The sequence below is a fragment of the Condylura cristata genome, unplaced genomic scaffold (genome assembly GCF_000260355.1).
Source record: "Condylura cristata isolate star-nosed mole 26May11 unplaced genomic scaffold, ConCri1.0 scaffold00007, whole genome shotgun sequence".
NCBI classification, from domain to species: Eukaryota; Metazoa; Chordata; class Mammalia; order Eulipotyphla; family Talpidae; genus Condylura; species Condylura cristata.
In genome coordinates this window covers 62,704,355-62,718,194 of record NW_004567108.1, presented here as the reverse complement: position 1 = coordinate 62,718,194, position 13,840 = coordinate 62,704,355, and the positions used below count along the sequence as shown (strand labels likewise).

General features: G+C 34.3%; 1 protein-coding gene across 1 annotated transcript in view; it reads left to right on the top strand.

Moving 5' to 3' along the window:
* Nucleotides 1–1,565: 1,565 nt before the first annotated feature.
* TMEM232 (transmembrane protein 232) overlaps nucleotides 1,566–13,840 on the top strand; it is a 150,832-nt gene continuing 138,557 nt past the window's right edge. Inside the window, exons 1-5 of the mRNA XM_004678479.1 lie at nucleotides 1,566–1,666; nucleotides 4,288–4,399; nucleotides 5,494–5,599; nucleotides 11,123–11,300; nucleotides 11,334–11,395. Of these exons, the coding sequence (XP_004678536.1) occupies nucleotides 1,566–1,666; nucleotides 4,288–4,399; nucleotides 5,494–5,599; nucleotides 11,123–11,300; nucleotides 11,334–11,395 (559 nt within the window). The remainder of the gene's footprint in view (nucleotides 1,667–4,287; nucleotides 4,400–5,493; nucleotides 5,600–11,122; nucleotides 11,301–11,333; nucleotides 11,396–13,840) is intronic.

Genomic DNA, 13,840 nt, shown 5'->3' with positions numbered 1-13,840 from the left:
TGAAATTATTTCCTCTGCCATTTTTAGCCTAAAACACTAAATTTCAGGATTTCATTCGGAAATCTCTTTGTGATCTTTTTATATATTCAAACTCTTCAGTGAAGAATCCGTTTTGTTCCTGGCTGTCCCTTATGAAATCTTCTATCTGCCTGTTTGCCCTTGACCAGTTTCAGCACATTTGACATTCTTAATATTATTTTTGCAAAGTCGTCAGATGGTTTCACCATTTCTGCCTCCTCTATACTTGTCCCAGGATTTGTGTCCTTTTGCTTTTCTATCTTGTATTAAGTTGCCCCTTGCTTTCTGGACATGCCTATTGTGCATATGACTGGGCACAGGGGCCTTATAGTTGTTTTCTTCTTAGTTTACCTCTGTGTGAGATGGAGGAAGGAGGAAGGTCTAGGGCTTTAATACCTGATGCTGGTTTGAGGAGTGACGTTAGTAAGCTCTTTTCTATGCTTAGTTTGTTTTGCCTTTCCCCCCCTGCCTCCCTGTTCCTTTCTTCCAAAGGTTGTGATCTGTGAAACCAGGGGTAAGGGCACATCCTGGGTCTCCAGGTGTACATGCTGGAGCTAATTTGCACCCAGCTAGAGGCTGTGCTGTGTGTGTAATGGCTTCACGTGTGTCCACAATGGCCGTGCCGCTCCATCAGTGCCTCTGCTAAAGCGTCTGCTGTTCTGGGAAATATCCAAGCCATTGTCTTGACTTCCAGGAGCATTTGTGAGTTCATGCTGAAGTTCTGCTTTTGGATGTGGTGCCTTTTATGCAGTGGTCTGGCTCCTCCTGGCTTTTCTTTGATCTCTTGCAGAGGTAGGAGGGAAGTTTCACTGGGCACATTGCCCGAATTGCAGAGTTCCCAATTTTCCAGATTGGATTTTGCCAAATTCCCCACTGCCTCAGGTTGAGCTCAGGTTGATTGTGTCAGAATTTCACAATGCACTGGTTTACTTCAGTGGGGCTTGAGAGGTCGATTCCCCCGTCTTGGCACTTCTCTTTTTGCTAATTTTCCCCCTCCTATCAGTTTTTCCAGCTGGTTTCAAGGGATAGGCTCGTTTCTGTATTCCACCATGTTGTGGGTGGAATCTCCCCGCCTACTTTATTTTATTTTACTGTGCAAGTAAATGACTCATTTAATTGTGCAATGAAACAAGAATTAGATTTATATTTAGGCCTTGATCTAATTGGTGTAGTTGAGAAAGTTTCATTGTGGTATCAACATTCTGGGAATTTGCATTTTTGAGAGTAAAGGGAAGGACATTCCCTTTGTTTGAGTACTGAAATTGTTGCTGCTATTTCCCCTCTGAAACCCATTCTGTACATTGAGACCTGAGATTCTATTCTCTTAACTCTACCTGAGTTGGCAGAATGTTAGAGTTCTGGCAGGGACCTACATTTTAGCAGAGGAAGCATTGTCAGGGATCCACCTGTAGGGTAAATGAGATGATCAAGGTTTTGTGGTGATGGCCTCTGTGGCTATCATCTGTGACCTTGATTGAATGCAGAAGGTACTAAGAAGCATGGGCTCGGGCACACATGCCTGATGGTGGTGTGTGCTTGGGGCATGCATGCCTGATAGTGGACACCTGCAGTGCAGTGTGGGCAGGTGTAAGTGGTCACACCTGAGCTACAAGGGTGGTGTCATGCAGGACCTCGGTGAACAGCAGAGGTCAGTGGAAGGGCTATCATGAGAGAACCTCAGAGAGAGCCCAGAGAGTAAAGATTTTGTGGGGATGAGGCCTGCCAGGCGTCCTGTGTCCCTGCTCCCCCAACTGCCCTGCACCTGGTTGCCTCACTCCAAGTGGTGCAGAAAGATCATTCAAAGCCTGATAGTTACTGAGGGCTCCATGTCTCTCCTTTACCTGTCTCCTGAATCGATGGAAAGTCTGTCTTGTGCTTGCTGGCACAACGCAACCTACTTCCTTCTTGGAGATATTTTGGCCAAGTCATCCCTAAGAAAGCAGGTCCTTCATTTCATTAAAATTTTCTTTGTGTCAACAGATATATACCCATTGTGGAAAGGAATTTTATTAAGATGAATGTATCAGTCATTGATTTTCACTTTACTTTGTTTAATATTAGCAAAGACAGATAAAGTGTATTTTTTTTTTTTCTAAACAAAAGATACAGGCAAGCATATCTGCCCTTGATAGTTTAGTGTGTCTGTTACTCAGCTAGTTGATTGGTATTCTTTGGTATAGATTGCCACTTCTCAACAGATGACATTAAACTTTAAAAATCTAGATGTTCTGAGTAGGCTTTTTATCAACAGGCTTGGAAGGGCCATTGCTGATTATCAAATGCAGAGTAGAATGTTCACATAAAACATACATTTAGTAAAGGAAGTAGGCTTTTATTTTTGTAAATATTTTCAGCCCCAGTTTTCTTCTATATAACTTTTCATTCAAAATTCAGGCTATATTAGTTCTTCCCCCTTCTTTCTGTAGAATTCTCTACATTAAGTGGGAGAATTTACAATTTCAAAGTAGAAGACAGTATTCTATTTGCTAATATAGAATCAACATGTATACAAATACAAAGGCATAATAAAAGAATATCTCAAAACCATAAATATTTTTAGAAATATTTGTGAGGCCTGTTTCTAATTTCTACCATAAAACTTTTTGGATGACCATTTTGTGAAGATGCTATAATCAATTTCTTAGGTACCCAGGAGAAAAGTAGATATTGGAAACAGTATCTGATTTCAAAAGTAGACACCCAAGATTAGTGCATTAAGATGGATAAATTTAGGATAGGTATTTATAAAGTAAATTTCTGTTTGTGTTCATATCACTAACACTTTATCTATACTCATCTTCATCATTTATATATACCTAAATAAGCAGGATCATTATGCTCCTACTTACGGTTTTATGAGAAACCAGGTTAAATGTTACTTGAAATGTCTAAATCTCAATTTTATTATTTTCAACTTCCCAGAATACCAAACCTACTAAAGGTATAGTCAATGTTAAATTATTTTTTCCATGTTTTTTGTTAGCACTTTGAAATATGTGTTCTGTTCTTATTTACTTGGTGAAACATTCTCATTGATCTTCACTGACTTTTTAACCATTAATGCTAATGATCTCTTTGTCTTTACCCTTGATATCTATGCAGATAAGTATTTTTGTATATTCCTTGGTATTCATTCTATTATTGTTTGTTTGCATGAAGGGGCACACATTCAAATTACCTGAAACAAACAAAAAATATAATGGAAGGGTATTAGACTTTCTTGTGGAACTTGAGAGCAGAAGTTATAACCAGGTCTCCATCACTCATTCATTCCCCATGGTATTCTCTGATGCATATTGGAGATGAAATGGCCAACTTCACAGAGATTCTGTATCCACACGAGACTATAAACTGTAAAGGAATAGGACTCTGGTGATTAATCAGAAAATCGTACAATGGCCACTGATTGGGGATTACCATAGTGAACAGATATCTATCAAGCTTTGTTGCCTTGAATGACCCTGTCAGCCAAAGCCAATTCATGTGACTTTTCAGCTCTAAGGCCAACATTGAAGTATCAAAGTATTATTTAAAACACCGGGAAAAAGTATTAGATTTGCCTAACTTGAGTCAAAGTCTATTGTGACCCAATCAGCTATTGCTGGGATGGGCTGGAAGTGGAGTCAAAAGGAAGATAGAATTTAAGTAGACTGGTTTAGCAGGGTCTCTGAATTATGAACAGTTTTCAGAGAAGGATGTTACACCCCAAATTGTACATACATTTGAATTCATTTTAGTAATTTCCTCAATGTCCTATCCTGTCTTCTGTTCCTTTTTTCACTTTTGTCTGCGTATAGTGCCTACTTGTCACCCCTCTTTCCTCCCTTGCTTACTTTACTTAAGCTACAATTTGAACTTTTTTTTAACTTGCATGGAAGGAATAAAGGCATAAATTGAATTGAACCAACACCAGTATTGGTGAGGTCTTCCACATGATTGAAGTGGGCTGGATTTTTGCCTATGTAGAAGATATGTTTTTTACAAGATATCTGTCAACCATCTCACCATTTTTTTTTTCCTCCCATAGGCTATGAAGTTCTTTATATTGGGTTTCTCAATCCAAGAAAATTATCTATCCAATATAGTAGACCTGCATATACATATTTTGTTTTGTGGCTTTTTTGGGGGGTGTGTTTGAGACATTATATATGAGACATTATCACTAAGAAGGCAAAACACTTTTTTTTCTAGAAAAATTACACTTAGCAACTGGAATTTGATTCATTTAAATTTGGAACAAATTGCTATAACTACTGATTGTTTGTTTAGGCCATCAGTTGTAACCACCAGAGAGTTTATCTTGAGATTCAATGAAACCAAAAATCCAAAAGAGGAGGAAAAAATGTTGGACATCGCTAGAAAAAACATTCTGAGATGTAAGGTAATGGTAAGCTACTTGATTATTTAGTATCTGAACTTTCTCTTTTTCTTGATAGATGACCACATTTTATATTACTGAAAGGAAGAAGAATGCATCTTTCTTTCATTATAAATACAGTTAAGCATATTAGTATAACTTAGAGTTAAAGCTTACAACAAATAGTTCAACTTCAAATAACTTTTCGATGATTCTCCCAAATTACTTGTAAATATAGCTGTCAACACTGGTCCAAGAGTCCATGGCAAAATATAATAAACTGGAAAATATATGTTTAGTTACAGAAATTTCATTTTTTCCCAAAATAAATTTAACAGGTTTATGATGTCCCAAAGTGGAAAGAGCTTTTTTAAGCCTTCACTATGCACACATAAAATACCCCATTTTTTGTGTAACAAGTAACTTTTCACCAACTTATAAAAGTTAAATTATTTAAGCATATACCCATAATTCCCCAAAATTTAAACACATATCAAAAGAGAACAAGAAATAAAATAAATCCTTGTTTTGTCTTTCCTGCATTAGATTAAGTTTGAAAGATTAGTAGTATGAATGTGCTTTTGCTTAAGCCTAAACAGTACTTGAAATAAAAGCTTCCCAGAACTAGGGCATAAATAAGGTGCTGGTTTTTGTTGTGGTTGTTGCTTTCCTGTCTTTTAATTTATGGTTTTGCCTATATATGTAAAAAAGTTGAAAAAAATCCACTTGAATTTGATTTGAATAGAGAGTACTCTTGATCAGAATGCACGTGGACAGATAGCAGCAGCTACACTTATCACTGCACGTCTTTCCAGTTGGCCAGCTCTGGCTTCTGAGGGCAGCTCCAGGAGTGCAGTTATGTTACACACAATATAACAGACATTCCCTACATTTGTAACACTAAGACAGTTTACAGAAAATGTCAAAAAATAGCAAAAGCAAAAAATATAAAATACATAACTATGGTCACAAAGCATTAGCTTCATAGAATGATATCGAGAATACAGTTAAAGGGTGAATAAAGGGAGGAGGGATAGTGAGGAGGGAGGGGGGGAGAAAGAAAGGCCATAATATAACTATACATTTTATTCTGCCTCTTTCCTATTTACCCATAATAGAGAAAACTGGGTCTCAAAACCTTGGGTTCTGGGAAGCACGTTAACCTCCCCACTGCATGGACTTCCGTGATGTACCTGGCTCAGTGCAAAGGAGAAATCCAAGATGGTATGTGCTCTAATTAGTGTTTCTTAATTACCCTAAATATTTTCTAGATTCATACTGAAGCCACAATTTGAGATCTTTAATATTAAGAAATTGTGCAGGAATCAAGAAATACTTGCATTTCTCTATTAAAATGTCTGACGTTCATTTTGAAAGTTCCTTTTCCAATTTTGAATTTATGAATTTTACTGTTCAATTTTTTAATTGCAAAATTGTTTTAAAAACTTTTGCTCATTGTGATATCACCTCACCCCAGTGAGAATGGCACATTTTAAAAGAACTAGCAACAACAAATGTTGGTGAGGTGTGGAGAAAAAAGGAACTCTCCTGCACTGCTGGTGGGAATGCAAACTAGTATAACCACTATGGAAAACTGTTTGGCGATTCCTCAAACTGCTGAACATGGAGCTTCCATATGACCCAGAAATCCCACTCCTAGGTACCTACCTAAAAGACACAAAAACACTGATTCAAAAAGATACCTGCACCCCCATGTTTATTGTTGGAAAAACATGGAAACAGCCCAAATGCTCAAAAGTAGATGACTGGACTAAAAAGATGTGGTACAAATACACAATGGAATACTACTCACAACCAAAAACAAACAAACAAAAAAACGCATACCTTTTGCAGCAACACGCTTAGTGAAACAAGCCAGAAAGAAAAGGAAAAATACTGTATGGTTTCACTCATAGCAGGAGTATAAAGGACCAGGTGAGAAAATAATAACAATAGTGAACAACTATATACCAGAGACATTTTATGGGGGTGGTGTGGGGAATGGGATCAAAAACAATGGGGGGAGGGAAGTACACTGGACTATGGTGATGGCACATGGGTGATTTGGTGATGGGAAGCCCACAGGGATTACAACTAAGATGGAAAAAGGCACAAAATGATATAAAATAAACTACTGTATTATAAAAAAAATGACTTTGGAATGTTAGCCATATGAGGTTCAAAAGTATTTTCCCTATGTAAATTAGAGCCCAGAGGTGTGTGTTTGTGGGGGTGGGGGGTGCTGGTGAGAAGATTCACCAGAGAGAGTGGGGAGTAGAACAGTTGGATCTACTGAAATACATTGCTGAGGGGAGCAGCAGGCAAGTCAGGAGAAGTCTGTTGCACCATGTTCATCACCTAGCAGCCCAAGGATCAAACTTGATACGTTTACAGCATTGCCCTTTAGCCTGTTGCACTGCCAGGGAGAGCCTGCCATTGATATTTTAATAGCTATAGCATTGAATCTGTATTTCTTTAGGTAGTAACAGTGACAGTGCTAATTCTTTTTCAATCTATGAGCAGGAAATAGTTTTCAGTTTCTTTGTGTCTTTTATTTTAGCAGTGTCTTATTTTTTGTATAATTACTTACTTCCCTTTGTTAAATTTACTCCTAAGCATTTAATTTTCTCTCTCTCTCTCTCTTTTTTTTTTGATGTGCTTTTTTTTTCTTTTTTGATGTGATCATGTATTGAATATTTTTTTAAAATATTCTCTTTTGTTGGTTGTCTATAAGAATTTTACAGATTTTTAGCTTTGATTTTTCAATCTCCTGCTTTGCATATTCGTTTATTGCTCCTAATAGTTTTATGTAAACCTATTGGATTTTCTACATATATTTCATCATCTGATAGTTTCACTTCTTTTCCAACTTAGATTGTCTTTGTTTCCTATTATAGTCAATTCATATAGCCAAAACTTTTAATACTAAATTAAACAACTGGTGACTGTGGGTATTCTTTTTTTTTATTATTATTCCTGAATTTAAAGGGAACACTTTCAGGTTTTTTTTATTATTAATCATTATATATATATACTTGGTTTGTGATATATAGCATTTATTATCACATGATTTTTTTCTTCACTTTTGTTAATATGATGTAACATTGTTTTATTTATGTATATTAAACCAGTTTTATTTATTTGATCATAATGTAAAATCCTTGTAATTCACTCTTGAATTTTATTTGTAAGTCTTTTATTGATATCTTTTTGCATCAGCTTGTAATAGGAATATTTATTTATTAGTGTTTTCTTATGCCTTTTAAATCTAGTTTCAGTATTAAGGTGATGTTAGCACCCTAAAATGTGTGAGGATGTTAATCACTCATTTTTCTTGGATTTTTGAGATAATTTGAGCAAGATGGGCAGAAATTACTCTTTAAATTTTGGTAGAATGAATATGTAAAGCTATCTGACACTGGGCTTTGGAGGAAGATTTGTATTTTTGTTTTAATTCTATGATTGTCATCAATTTGTTCAACTCTTCTGTTTTTTTGTGGCTTACTCTTGGTAGGTTATATTTAGAAATTTGTACATTCTTTGAGGTAATCAAATTTATTTTTCAATAAATATATATAATTGTTCAATGTAATCTCTTATGTTCTTTTGTATTTCTATGATACCCATGGTAATTTGACTTCTTTCATTTTTTATTCTATTTATTCTTGTTTTTTTCTCTTCTTGTTAGCCCAGGTAGAATTTTGTCTATTTCATTTATCTTTTCAAAGAACCAACACTTAGGTACATTGATCATTTTTATAGTCCTTTTGATCTTTATTTCATTTATTTCCTTCTTTTGATTTACTTTGTATCTTTTTTGTTCCTCTTTTTCAAATTGCTTCAGATATAGTTTTAAGTTGTTTATCTGGAACTTTTCTTGCTTCTTACTATGAGCCTGTATGATAATTATTGATATTTTCGTTTTTAAGGTAGAGTAACCTGTATGTGTTTATGAAGCCTACTTAGTGTAAGTCCTTACTTAAGGCTTTTGTTTTCATATTTATTCTGTGTGCTAATCTGTATATAGTTATAAGGGAATATTAAAATTCCCAAGTATTATTGTGTTGGCATCAATTTCTCTTTTTAGTTTTGTTTTGTCTTATACAACTTGCTGCTCCATTATTTGGTGCATATATATTTATGTTACTTCTTATGTTAGTCCCTTACTTGTAAGATAATGTCCATTTCTATCTCTTCTTAACTTTTAAATCAAGTCTAATTTATCTTGTATAAGAATAGTTGTTCCTGACTTTTTTTCATAGCCATTTGCTTGTTCTGAGAGCTTTTTTTTTTAAAGTTACTTTTCTGTATTTTTAATTGAGGTAATATTTGGATACTCTCACCAGCTATTACCATTACAGTGCACTCACCTCCAACTTACCCATAGTCCCCCCAACATGGTCCTTTGTGCTTTCCTCTTCATTCTTATCCTATCCCCTCCTCCCCTTTGGTGTTTCAATTCTGTAGTCTGGAATCAAGGGTTAGTTTTTAAGCTAATCTTTACCTGACTCTTAATTTAGTTACTCTGTATTCCATACATTAGTGTTCATCCAGTATTTATCTGTCTCCTTTTGACTTAATTCATTTTGCCTTATCCCTTCCCACTCTATCCATATTGCCACAAGTGGCTTGAGTTTATTTTTTTATTGCTGAGTAAAATTACATAGTTTATAAATACCAAGCCTTCTTGATCCACTCATCTGTTTTGGGTCACTTAGGATGTGCCATTAATTTAGCTACAGTAAATAGTGTTGCAATAAACCAACATCATACTTTCAAGCTCACTGTTTCTCTCCATTACTTGCCTTTGTTTGATATTGAATTCCTCTATTATATTTAAAATTTGTTGCATTTTATAGATACATTCTTTCTAAATGTAACAGTCTCATATATAAGCATATGTATGTTTGTGCATATACAATATATATGTGTCATTTGGTAAGTTAGCATTATTATAATTGTTATATTGAATATTTCAGGCTTACCCTGCAGTTGTACTTTATTAAGACTTCTGTCAGGATTTGTTATGTTGTTTCATCTTTTTCACCCTTGCATTTTTGATATAGTCTTCTGTATTTTCATTTATAGATTTTATAAGTTGTAGTAGGGATAAAGTTTCAGACTATTGTCTTTTTACCTAATAACATTTCTGAAGAGCTGGTATTGGTGATATGTTATAGGTAAGGAGGAACTGGGGCAATGGGGAGCAAAATAGTGTTAGGGATTTGAGATTCCTACTGTGTCGTGTGTATCAGAATAGTATGATCAGTATCCATTGTGATTCACTTCTTAGACAAGCTCCTAAACCTACCTGTACCATAGAATTATGCCAAGCTCAATCTAGATGCTACATTTGAGCACTAGATGCAGCTTTGGAATGTGGATAGAAATCGAGACAAAACCACAAACTGGGACTTGTTCTCTTTGCTTCTCCAGAAGATCCTTACCCCAAGGTCCTTGTTCTATTGTAAAGATCCATGAGTTTAAATTCCAGGTAGTGAAAGTGTGCAGTTGACTTGTATTGTATTCAGTCTTTAGTGGGATGGTGACTGGTATATAAAATATAGCCACAGGCTGCAAATAATAATCTTTTCTATGAAGAGACACCTGACTCTTCCCACTGGTTTGTCTAGTAGGAACCTCAGTCTCAAGACAGTTATTATAATTTTGTATCTCTTGTCCTTCATTCTCTAATAGTATACTCTCTCTTGGCAACTAACTTTGTGTATCTTCTTATCCAGTGCAGTGCTGGATATGTGCCTCAAGGTGGGTTTGTGACCTATAATGGCATTTTAGTGATGTACATAGAACAGGCATTCTTCCATCATATATTTTGTTGTGTCCTGATATTATTGCAAACAACTTAATTGAAGTTTAACTTATCCTTTTCCTCTGGAACATTGCTCCTGTTTTCTAGAGGTTATTAACTTTCTTTCCTGCAAATTTGTTGTGGATATATGGAAAAGGCAAATTTAATATTCATTCTGTATCCATCTTGCTGAAATCTCTGACTGTCTTTGTCTTTTATTCTGTATTCAATGGTTACACCAACTGTTCCAGCTCGACTGGTTTCCTTTCTGTTCCTTGATATGTCAGAATTTTTTCTTACTAGCGCTTGCTTTACTTCCTGTGATCTACATGACATCTCCTCAAAACTTTTGAATTTATTTCTGATGCTATTTTCTTGAAAACCTTTTTCTATTCTTCCTTCATCAGTTTTGTTTTCCTTCCCTTGATTTTTCTAATCTATTGCTCTTCTCATTTATAGCCCTACCTTTTCGTCATCCCGTTCTTTCATATTCCCCTATTATTTGTATTACTCCCTACATATGTGGCATGGTTATTTATTAATTTTAGGTGGTACACCTGGGGTTCCTCAGGCATTTCTCCTTTGAAATTTCTCCAGGTTGCTAATTGAGTAGTTTGTTATCATACATGGCAACTTAGGATTCCACAGCTACTGTCTTAAAGAATTATCTCTATGCCAGCTGTATTTCTTTTCTGTACTAGCCTCAGAAGTCATGCAGTGTCACTTCTGTCACATTCTATTGGTGGGTTTCACTATAAGACTGCTCAGATTCAAGAGGGGAGGCATCTTGATGGGTGGGCTGTCAAAGAATTTGTATACACTTTAAAATCACAATCTGGTCTTCATGATTTAGCAAATAGTTAATTGTGTGGTTTAATTATAGCATGTAGAAAAACAGCATGATTTATAAATTATGTAATTTATACTTAATATTTCAGAAGCCTTAAATATCCTTTATGCTTCCCTGGACCATGCTTCCTTTGATCATGACCAGCTGCCTGCATTATTTTTTGTTGCGGAATCGGTTTTATACAGACTATGTTGTGATGCCTTCCTAAAGACATACTTATATTCAGTTGAGCTAAAGCTAACGAAGGTATGTTTTAAAATATTTTAGTGTTTTTTAATTACTGCATGTGCTACATATAGCCCCATGACTTTTGTTTTAGAACCTGGACAGGACATTTGGTTATATTATGGAATATTCTCTGGTTTGATTACTTATTTTAATCTTATCTATAGGTGTATACTGTATTATTGTTGTTATCCAATAATAAGTTGGATATTTGAAAATATCTATTTTCACAACTTATGTTAGAAAATGATATTTTATTAAAAGTCAACTTATATTTATGTCTGAGTATATACACCTTATTTTCTCTGTTTTAAGAATTTTTAAATGTATCAATGCCATTTAAAAATGCTGATAACTAATCTTCATGGTTGCCCAATTTGAGAAATTGAGTTCTCTTAGTATTCTATGTCATTTTAGAAATAAAATATGCGAAACTAATTCACATAGCTCATATTTATGAGGTCCTGGAAGTCATGTGGTTCTACTCCTTATGAGGACAATGGTTGACTGCTACAAAACTTATTAGCCAATTAAATTCAGTGAAACTAGTGTTTTCTTGCAAAAGAAAAAATGGCTAGAAGAGTTTCTCTAAGAACATCACAATTGAATCACAATTGAAATTTAAGTATATTATTTGCAAAAATACATTTCTTATTCAATTTTGATCATGAAATGTTAGGAACCAAGCTTGAAATTATTCATGAATAGGACATTAGGGAGTTTGGACTAAGAACTAAAATAGTTGTTAAAAGCTCTCTGAGTGTATTTGGAGTAAAAGACTTATGGTGAAACCAGGCATAGTACAGATAGCACATGGCAGAAATTGAACATATGAAGTAATGAGACTTTGCTTAGAAGATTGGAGAGAAGAGTCATGATGTTAACAATGACTGTATTTGCATAGTAATATTATGATGGCTTTTTAAAATTATTTCTGTTTCTCAAACCATCTCCTGTGGAGACATAGAGAAGACTATATTTATAAATTTATCATATAGATTCCAAAAGCTATATGTACACACATATGCACACATACTAATAGATATGGACATAGATATCTATTACATATACACACACACTCATACCCACATATGTGTATGTATGTATATTACCTATCTTTTGTAATGGATAAAAAGAATGAAATGGAGAAACATACAGTAATTTTGTCTTTCCTTTTCTGCTTTTTTATCTAATAACACTTTTCTTTAAAAACTTTTTTTTGAGGTAACATTGATTTATAACACCGTATATGATTTTACAGGTATAGGATCACATCTTTCATGTGTAAGATATTACAACAGATACACCACAGAGGCACCGGTTCGATAGTCTTCTACCATAATCTGTTGTCTCCTCCCCAGTTTGTTCTTCCCCTCCCTTTGGTAGCCCCAATTCTACAAACAGACTCTTAGGATATTTTATTAGTTGAAGGCTGTCTGATCTTTTGTTTTGTTTCTCTAAATTCCGCATATACTTAAAGCCATCCATGTTTGACTTGTTTCACTTTGCATTATCGCCTCCAGTTCTATTCATATTGTAGCAAATGGCGAGAGTTTATCTTTTTAGAATTGATTAGTACTCCATTATGTACATATACCACGTGTTTTTTGTCCATGCACTTGATCTTGGGCAGTTAGTTTCTCCCACAACTTGGTTATTGTAAGTTGTGCTCAAATGAATCAAGAATGCATGTATCCTTTTGAATTAGTGTTTTTGTGTTTCTTTTTTTTTTGTTGTTAAATACCTAGGAGTAGAATAAATGGATCATGTGTTATAACTAGTTTTAATATTTGAGAAATCACCATACTGTTTTCTCATTTTTTGTCAAATCTTGCACATATATTTATAAAACAGATAGTTCATTTTTGTAGCTAATGTAAATGAAGCTGTTTTATCTATACATGTATTTTAAATTTTACATAAGAGACTACAGTGTTTATTTAGTAATGACTCTGTGTGTGTATGTGTGTGTGTGTGTGTTCATGCAGGAACGTGAATCTTAATATAGTATGCTGTGCACAGGCAGAGTATTTTTTAAAACTACCTAAAGAAATACTTTTTCATTTTATTGTTTATTCAGAACTATAGGAAGAAAGTTATTTTGCAAAGTAATGTATTGCAACAATTTCAGTGTACATAATATATATTAGTTTATATATTGAATTAAAAAAGTGGACAATATACTCTTTTATTTACTCTTTTATGATATTTACTCTTTTATTTAAATTCCATTCTGAATTAATTTCATGACTCAATTAAGGTGTTCGACCTACAATTTGGAAATACTGTTCTAAAGTATATAGAATGCAACAGCATTCAATATTGGTCATTATAAGCCATGTTCAGGTGATTCATATATTTTTTTTTTGCCTGAAACAGTATTTCAACCTTGATGTAAATGTTTTAAAGTTGTTTCAAAAGCAAATAATATGAAGTGAGTTTGAAATTGTTTCATCAAAAGCAAATATAATAATAAAATGGTTATTTTACTATGACTTTAAAACATTTATTCATGCAACACAAACAAACTTTTTTCTTTTTTTCTTGACAGATTGCCTATTTGGTCTTCTTACGGCTTTTT